The 9,182-nt window shown below is 39.1% G+C and overlaps 1 protein-coding gene across 1 annotated transcript in view; it reads right to left on the minus strand.

Annotated features, from left to right (window-relative positions):
• Positions 1-3,680: 3,680 nt before the first annotated feature.
• Positions 3,681-9,182, minus strand: part of HPRT1 (hypoxanthine phosphoribosyltransferase 1) — a 9,551-nt gene continuing 4,049 nt past the window's right edge. The window contains exons 4-8 of the mRNA XM_036740193.1: positions 8,902-8,919; positions 5,694-5,776; positions 5,232-5,278; positions 4,988-5,064; positions 3,681-4,534 (exon numbers count right to left, since the gene is read on the minus strand). Of these exons, the coding sequence (XP_036596088.1) occupies positions 4,487-4,534; positions 4,988-5,064; positions 5,232-5,278; positions 5,694-5,776; positions 8,902-8,919 (273 nt within the window). The 3' untranslated portion in view covers positions 3,681-4,486. The remainder of the gene's footprint in view (positions 4,535-4,987; positions 5,065-5,231; positions 5,279-5,693; positions 5,777-8,901; positions 8,920-9,182) is intronic.

A 9,182-nucleotide genomic window follows, 5' to 3' on the forward strand; every position in this document is an offset into this window, starting at 1 on the left:
TCCTTCCAAACATCCTACAGAACAGTGGAGCCAATTGTTAGCTGCCACCTGTCTTCCCAACATTCAGTATTTTCATCTTTTATATGTTTGCCAATTTGCTGGGCATGGAGTAAATGTCAGTTCCTTTAATTTGCATTTCCTTATTTATTAATGATTTGGAGCATGTTTTCATATGGATAATAGTTTGCATTAAAAAAACCCACTTTTTTCCCCTTTTGCTAATCTTTGGGAAAATAACTCTAGGTCACCTCTATATTTATTAGTTCTGAATATTTCTTGGATATCTGTCTTATAGATTTTGATGTAAGAGTTTGTTTCCCACCCTGACCCCCAAAAAACCATTCCCATATTTCTTAGGATTGTGCAAAAGGTTTTCAATTTTATGTAATCAACATTATTTTGTTTTGTGGGCTCTTTTAGTTTATGTATTTTCCTTAAAACCAAAGCTGTAAAAGATACTTCTTTTTTTGCCTCAAAGTTTCTTATCAATTTGCAGCTTATTTTGGTATATGGTATATCAGTTTAACCTTTCTACCAATGCTCATTAAACTAAAATGTATTCTCAAAGCACCTGACTCTGGCTGATCACCTCCTGTCCTCTGCCCTACACTGTGGGGGATCGGAACACTGCTCATTCTTGGTTCTAGGCTAACCTGTCTGACAGCTCCTTCTGTCTTGTTTGCTGATCTTCATCCTGGCCACAACCACTAAGTGGTGGTGTCCTGATGATCTGATAAGCTCCCATGGAGTTCAACACTCTGTAGATGTTTTACAGCTAGATTCTAGGCAGCCCCAGTCTCTCTTGAGCCCCATATCCCAACTGTCAAGTGGGCACATCAGTTTTAATCAGCTTAGTTCACGATCTTATCACCTCAAGCCTGGCCTAGAGCCTCCTAAAAATGCTTCCTTTCCTGTCTCAAGCCTCTCCGTTCTTCAATAACTCCCACACCTCCCCCTTCTATTCTCTAGCTCATTTCTTTATTGAGTTTGATGTAATTTTGCACCAAACTGCGTGTTCAACCCTCTTCTGTCCACTTGGGTTGCATGAAGGGCCTAATGCTCACTCTGCCCACTCCCCCCACCTCTTCTCCTCCATACTTGTCCAACTATGAGAAACAACAAGTTCTAGCCCCCTACCCTTTCTTCTTACTGTCTGCACTAGTGTCTTACTTTTAGCCTCTTCTCTTTTTCCTCCTCAAACCTGTAACAGAACCAATCCACCCCCAGGTCATCTTTTTCTATTTAGTTTTTTAAAACTTTGAAGACAAGATTCTAAAGGGATACCATTTATTCAGTTGCTCAAAGAAATTTATTTTGGTCTTTCCAGATACTTTAAAATCTTCTCTTCTATTAAGATCCATTTCCCCCTTTGCAAGATTCTAACTATGTTCCAGGGAAAGTTGTAAGCCTATCTCTTTTACCTTTTGGAATAGTATATTGCAAGATTGCCAAGTTTATCACTAGATCTGAATAGTCCTCTCTGATGCTCCATTCCCCCCACCCCTAAACAAGAACATTATATTCCAATTCTGTAATTTATGACAATTGTTCTGGGCCTGACTCAGCCAATTCCATGGTAGCTTATGTAAAATACTGAAACAAAATTAAACACTGATGATAACAAAAGCTGTAGAAGGACATTCAGAAGGTCTTGAGAACATCTTGAGTTGATCTGCACACAAAGCCTGTGTCCACTATCAGCCATAACACCAGAAGAGAGGGGGGCTGGAGCTCGTACAGTAAGTTTTTGTATTTAGGAGACCAGGAATTGGTCAGACTGAGCTGACCAAGTCTTGAGGATGGTCTCAAAATATTTTAAGGAAAAATTAGCCTAACCTACAGTGGGAAAAGGATTTGTTAGAATATTGTTCTGACCACACGCCCTAATTCAAGTACTTTTTACGTCCCACCTGGACTACTTAGACAGCCTTCTAACTGATCTCCCTTCCCTTAAGTCTCCCCCATCTGCAATCTACCTTCGGCCCAGCTTATATAATCAAAGCACACATTCAAAACCATGAGCCACTATCGTTTGTGATGTTTTCCAGTACAAACGGGTAGAAAGCAAAGATGCTCTCTTCCCCCACTACCATTTAACAGAATTCTTCAACTGTAGGCCTAGCAGCAAAAGGACAAAATGGAAGATACAAACATCGGTAACAAGGAAACAAAATTGTCCCTATTTGTGAATCACAAGATGGGCCACTAGGAAAACCCCAGAAAATCCCTCACAAAACTAAGATAAATACCTTTAGGCATGTAGCAGAATACAAAAAATCAACCCCCAGAAATAATCATTTCTCTAACAGCACTAATAAATAAGCCAGGAGAAAAATTTTACTCAAAGTAACTTCAAAATGTGTAAAATAACTTTTGAAGTAAAGTAACTTCTATAGAAATACAAGATTCATCTCAACACAACTATAAGGCACTCTCAACTTTATACCAATCAATTGCCAAGTAAGTACTTAAGCAAAATGATAAAATTCATTTGGAAGAACAAATGGGCTAGAATCGCAAAGGAATTAATGAGAAAAAGTATGAATAAAAGGGGCAGAGCTTATTAGACCTCAGATGACATTAAAAAGCACTACTCATCTGAAATGACTGGTTAAAAAAACTGGTTAAAAACCCCAAATCTATAGAAGAGACTAGATAAGCAAGAAAACAGAGGCAATCAAAAATAGTATCCTACTGCTTGAGAAACAAGAACATAAATTACCAGAGGAATAGTTTAATTACAAGAAAATGGGAAAGTAATTAGAGGCAGAAATTAAGCTTAGATCAGTTTCTTTTGTCACATGTATGTATGTGTGTATGTATGTATTTTTTCATGCACATACACACATACTACATCAGTTTGAATTATAGTACAGAGTACTTAGGAATTTAAGTGGTCAAACCATGATTCCAGAAGAGCCGTAACTCGCCCTCAGTCAGGGAGATGGACGGAGATATAGACACACACACATGTATACATTATATTTATATCTGTTTCTATATAGGATAGTTTTTGAAGAAATTTTTTGAAAGAATTAAAGGACCTATGATCCATCTGAAAATTGTCTAACAAACTAATGAAAAATTCAAATTAAACCTTTGAGGCTTTACCTCACACCAGTTGCAAATGGGCAAGAGATGAAAAAAAAATGGAAACGCTAAATATGGAAGGAGTTTTCTGTAACTGGTACACTAACTACACTGTTGGGATTGGATGTTGGTTCATCCATTCGATATCAATTAGGAATTATGCAAGAAAAGTGACTCAAAGTTCATACCCTTTGACCCAGTAATCCCTCTACCAGGCATGGACCCCAAAGACAGGAGAGCAACCAAGGTCTGTTAAATACTAAAATTCATGGCAAAACTCCAGCAGAGAACTGTAAACCAAAATTATGTCATGTCGATGTAATGGAATATTAAGGAATGATGAATAAAAACTTTGGAATACATGAGATTTGCATGAACTACTACAGAGTGAAAAGTGCTGAGAGAGAACATACAAATTAAATGAAGTGATCCCTAAAGGAAGTCAAACAGAAATGGTCTTAGAGACACATAGTGACTACACATTGTATATATACTGTCAGATGCCATCACTATAACGGATGTTTTTGCTTAACTGTTTTTCATAAGGAAATGACTGATGTAAAAGACAAAAGTCAAGCCTTTTGTTTTTTTAAAGAGACAGCCTTTATTTTAAGCATTTTGCATTATAGATTTCAAAAGTAAAATGTCCAGAATGTCAATTTATGTTTAAAAGAAAACTACTTTTGACTGGCGAGCACAGAAAGGAAATAATGTGTAAGAGTGGGACAGACAGCTCAGCGAACTTTTTTTTTTGGCTTTTCGTTCTATTGCCCGTCTCAATAAAATTAACTCTTTGCTTCCATTTTAATTCCCCGCAAAAATAACTAAAGTTCTTGAAATAATAACGTTAATTCCAGGAGATAGATAGGGCTATCATAAAATAATCAAACCTCTTAAATTCTGTAACAGAACTGGAACAGATATTGAAATTGACTGCTCCCTCTTTGACACCAAAAAGGTGTTAACTAACAATATTCAATCACTTCTCTGCATTTTCTTTAACATATAAAATTAAATTACCAATTTAAAAAAATCAATATATCCTCTTTAAACATCTCTTACATTCACAATACTTCAACTATTTCAATTCAGTGTCGGTGTGGTTTAAGTAATTTCCCATTCGTAAGTCAAACAGCAATTCAAGCAATACAACCCACCCAGGGGTAGTGATAGTCTCTTTAGGTTTTGTAGTGCAAATGAAACAGCAATCAGAACTGCAGCAACTGTTTGACATTCCTAAAATACAAAACAGACAAGATACAGTACATGCAAAAAGCTCTAATAAGCAGATGGTCACAGGGCTGAAACATTGGACAAATTTAGCTGGTGGTCCAGAGGTGAAGTTGATGGGTATCCCAAATGTGTTTCAAAGCTTCTCTGCACACCAAGTTGCATCTCATGCTTTGTACTTGTCTTTGCCAGTCTCACTAATGACACAGACATGCTGAGGAAAGAAAAGCCGGAAGGAGGCATTAGGAAACAGGATGATTTATCTTAGGGGCAAGAATCAATTAACTGCATGTTCTAAGAAGCAAGACAAGATTTGTGTTTTACATTCAACTTGGTGTTTTTCCCTCATCTCCTCCAACTCTTTTCACAAAGGTATCTGTGTGACTCTTGCCATTGGAGGGTGGGATTCTGACATTTCAAGGGGGAATGAATGAAACCTCTCTTTAAGTTTAGTTTCTCATGGACAAATAACAAGAGAAAGTTGTTCAAGGGCTCCAATGAGCAGGAGCGTTGCCTCGCCTGGTCAAGCGCCAGCTCCAAGAATGTCTGTTCTGGACAGGAGCTTAATGTGCCTAATGGGAATTACCAGACAGTTTAAATTACGAGGCATAGAGAAGCAAAACAATTCTCTTTCTGAAATGTTATGAAAAATGAGAACATTACTTACGTTTAAGTCCCTGAAGTATTCGTTGTAGTCAAGGGCATATCCAACGACAAATTTGTCTGGAATTTCAAATCCAACAACTGAAAAGAATCAAAATTTATGACTGAGATACAGAAAATATAATGTAAAGAAATCAAAATGCTTGCCAATGAATCTTTGCTACACAGTTTTAAGTATCTTTATGACATTTTATACATTAAAAAAGTTTAGGCTAAAATTGAATGAAACTGAAAAGCAATTTACTTACAGTCAGGTCTGTATCCTACGCTGCGAGGTGTCCTTTTCACCAGCAAGCTGTTAGAAAAATAAATGTAGATACAGAGATGAAAGATGGAGATGCTAAAAAGTGTTGGAATTACAAACAAGTTCTATTCTCCCATTGCACTGAACCTTGGAAATCTGATACGAAGGTCTAAATACAATCTTTCAAAATTAAGTCAAATTACTGAGGGTACGGGGGAGGCGGCTACTACAATGAGGCACCTTCAGTCTAGAAAGATGACTAAATGAAACAGATAGATGAGCAATAGCTGTGTAGTCATGAAAAGCAGAGAGGATAAACATGAACTCATTTATCAAGTCCTGGAATACAAGATTTAAAGGCTACTTCCTGAAAGCTCCAAGGCTAACAAAAACTACTACTACCCAGCAATAATTGAGCCACAATTCAAATATGGACTTTTTTACACATTTCAAATTAAAAGCGTACCTGGCTACTTTCACCATCTTTGGATTATACTGCTTGACCAGGGAAAGCAAGGTCTGCATTGTTTTACCCGTGTCAATGATGTCCTGATCATAAAAAAAAAGAACATGTTAAAATGGCCGAAGAAAGAAGCATACCTTCAACTGGGGGAATTCCCTGTTGCAGACACACAGCAATGGAAGGTGACCAGACTGTCAATGAGTCTGTTACTCACACAAATGATAACACTAGGCAATCGTTTTCACGTCTCCATCAGACTTTTTCTGCACTCATGGTACAGAGGCAAGGGCAGTGGGTCTTCAAGCCCCTGAATGGGGTTTTGGGGAAGCCTGGAGCTCAGTGATACTTTACATTTTAGATTGCGGTCATGCACACCTGCATTTCATTATTTAAGAATATCAGCAGTGCCCCAAAGAAGCTCATAGTTCAGCTTCTCATGAAGTAGAAATACTAAGTTTTTATTGTGAGGTACAGATTATCAAGTAATAAAACCAAGCCCACAGGTCATGTGTGAATGCCAATCCTGGATGTGCATGACAGTAGGAGGGTACTCCATGGGACGGGGGAAAATTGTTAAGTACCTGGATTTGGCCTGGTATGGCCAGGAGTTAAGCCTATCATTTTTCTACTCTACCACATTTCCTTAACTGGTTTACATGGTAATGGGAAGCTGTCTTTTGGAGAAAGGGGTATATGACCATTTAAGTGACTACATCAGTTATGACAATAGGACCACACTTAAGAAACGTTTTGCTGTTACTGATTATAGGATCAATAATTTCAAGCAGAAAAACCTTTGAAGTTAGGTTAGTCCAAACTCTTCAATTAGAAGTTAGGAAAGAGAAGCCCATCCCCGTCCACCCCAGTACCCATCAACCCAGGAAGTCACTCACGCCCCCCCCCCTCCCCCCCCCGCACCCAATCTGGACACTATATCTGCCAGTGTTACAGGCTCTGCCTCCTCAGCAATCACCTACTGAAGACCTGGAAAGGAAAATCCTCAACACCAAAGTCTTTGACACTGTTAAATGGTTCAAAATCAGGAACAGATATGACTTTATCAGTGGACATGACACTAAAGAAGATACATTACTATCTACCTGGCTGCTGTTTCCTAAGGTCCATGGGGCCTTTCCATCTGAAACCTTATTAAGTATTTAATAAATGCTTTTTCTTTCTTTTATTTGTTCATCACTTAATATCACACAGGTTGGAAGTGGAAGAACCAGAATCTGAATTGTGGTTTCCTTTGGTTCCAAAGCCAATGCGACTTGGGTTCAAATCCCAGCTCTGTCACTGTCTGGCCTTGTGCAAATCACATGGCTTCTTTGGGGTTCAGTTTCCTAAATTCAAAACAAGGGTGTTGGACTAAGATGACCTTGAAGGTCTCAGTCTATGATCCTAAGATCAGTAGGTACAGAACATTTATTAAACATGATCTATGGTTCAATGCTGAAACACAATTCCATAAAATCAGCAACATCCTTTTCTTCTTTCTAAAAATCAAAAGGATTCTCATCTTGGAGGAAGCAAAGTAATGTGGCACTGTGGAAAGGAACCAAGCAGCTTGGGCTGTGCCCCTTAGCACCTGTGGGGCCTGGAGCTAGTCACTAGGCCTCTATGGGTGTCAGTTTCCTCCTTCGTAAAAGGAGAAGACAGATGGCCTCTAAAGTCCCTTCCAGCGATGAGTGTCTATGCCATGTCAGTCACTTGAGTAATTTTTTTAAATAAAAGCTTAGAAATAAGTTAGTTTGCAATTGTTGCCTAGCAAGGCTGATGTGTAACCATTTTATTTCAAACAATCAGGGAACACTTTAAATCAGATTGGATTGACTTTCATGTTAAAAAGCTGTATACAAACGGTTTTGCTTCTTTCCAGCTTTAAGACTGCTTTTAAACACAGCTGCAGCTGAATTCCAGCACTGGGAAACGTGGCTATGTATCACATTAGAATATATTGAAGCCCCATTTAAATCAAAACAAACAGGGAAATATGCCTGCATCTTCTTCCATTATACTAATATTTCCTGGTAAGAAATAAACCAAGTACACAGCAGTGAATATATTTTCTCCAAAGAGCTGTTAACTATTATTAAGTTGCCAAAAAGGGACCACTTCATTCAATTAAAAAAAAGTTCTGGGGCTTTACAAAGTACATACTCTCATCATTCTGTGTGGCACTTTGAACTCTTGCCTCCAGGTTTCAAATGTTTGTCCTCTCAGGGTGGCTCTGATCTGTGTTAACAGCCACAACTCATAGAGACACACACAAAAGTGGGAACCAGGAGGCTAGGCCAGGCTCACTGTAGCTAGAGGGACTTTGGGTGAGCCAATTAGTCACTAGGAACATCAGCTTCCTCCTCTGGAAATGGATTCTTGGGACATTTACCTTCCCTGGGGAAAGTGCTTTGTAAATTTGAATTTTCCATAATATATGAATAGCAACTGTAACTCCAGCTTGAGGCAGTTGAGTTAGTGAAGAGAAAGCCAGCTTTGAAGCCTGGAAAGACCTGGATTTGAGTCCTGCCTTGAACACACACAACAGCTATGCCTTTTGGAGAGCCACAAGGTATACCTTGAGTTCTGTCAGATGAAGTTCCCTTACCTGCTCTGCACATTCAATGAAATCACAGGCCCATTCCCCATCTCTAGAATTATGGTCACTGGAGTAAAGTGTCAAATAAGGTCAAGTAGGGGAAGAAGATGAGCCATTTTTGTTAAAAGGGACTTTGAAATAGTAACACTCACTTGGCTATGTAAGTTCTTGAACATTTATGTTTTTTAAAAGCCTCACTGCTTCACATTTGCACAACTGCAATGCGCCCCCTGATGAGATGCTCAGGTTCCAAGAATCCATTCTTTTCCTATTTTTACCTCTGAAGGTGTTTTAAGTTAGAAATGTCTCCAGAATCCGCTGCCTCCTTGCCTGTTGCATTTGCACCCCAAAAAACCTCTGCTCTGAGGCTCCTCTCTCCTAACTGGTGACTCTACCCCCACTGGCCCCACGGGGATCAGCTGCTTCCTCCCTCCTACCCTCTTTTCAGCTCCCCTTTATGCACTGCCTTCCCCCACTAGACTAGCAACTCCTTGAGGGGAGGGACTAGCTTGCTTGTGTCTGTATTCCCAGTGCCTAGTGGGTACCAAATAAATGGTGGCACTGACCATTTAAATCAATCACAAGAAGAAATTTAAAGAGAAACATAGTACTTACTTCAACAATCAGGACGTTCTAGAAAAAAAGGAAAGAACAGGGTGAAATTATTTTCAAGTTCAAGTCAGAAAATGAATGTTTCCAATTCCCTAGCCCATCCCGTCACTAGGGTAATGTTTCCCAAACCTTGAGCTGGAGGCCCATGTGGATGGGGGTAGGGAGGGAGCTCTAATGCTAGATGCAGATTAACATACCTTCAGGCAGACAGACTGCCTCACATATATGTGTAGTCATTTCCCCAATGTACAGAGATGCTGTTGCAATCAATAAGACACATTCCA

Source organism: Trichosurus vulpecula, chromosome X (assembly GCF_011100635.1).
Source record: "Trichosurus vulpecula isolate mTriVul1 chromosome X, mTriVul1.pri, whole genome shotgun sequence".
Taxonomy (NCBI): Eukaryota; Metazoa; Chordata; class Mammalia; order Diprotodontia; family Phalangeridae; genus Trichosurus; species Trichosurus vulpecula.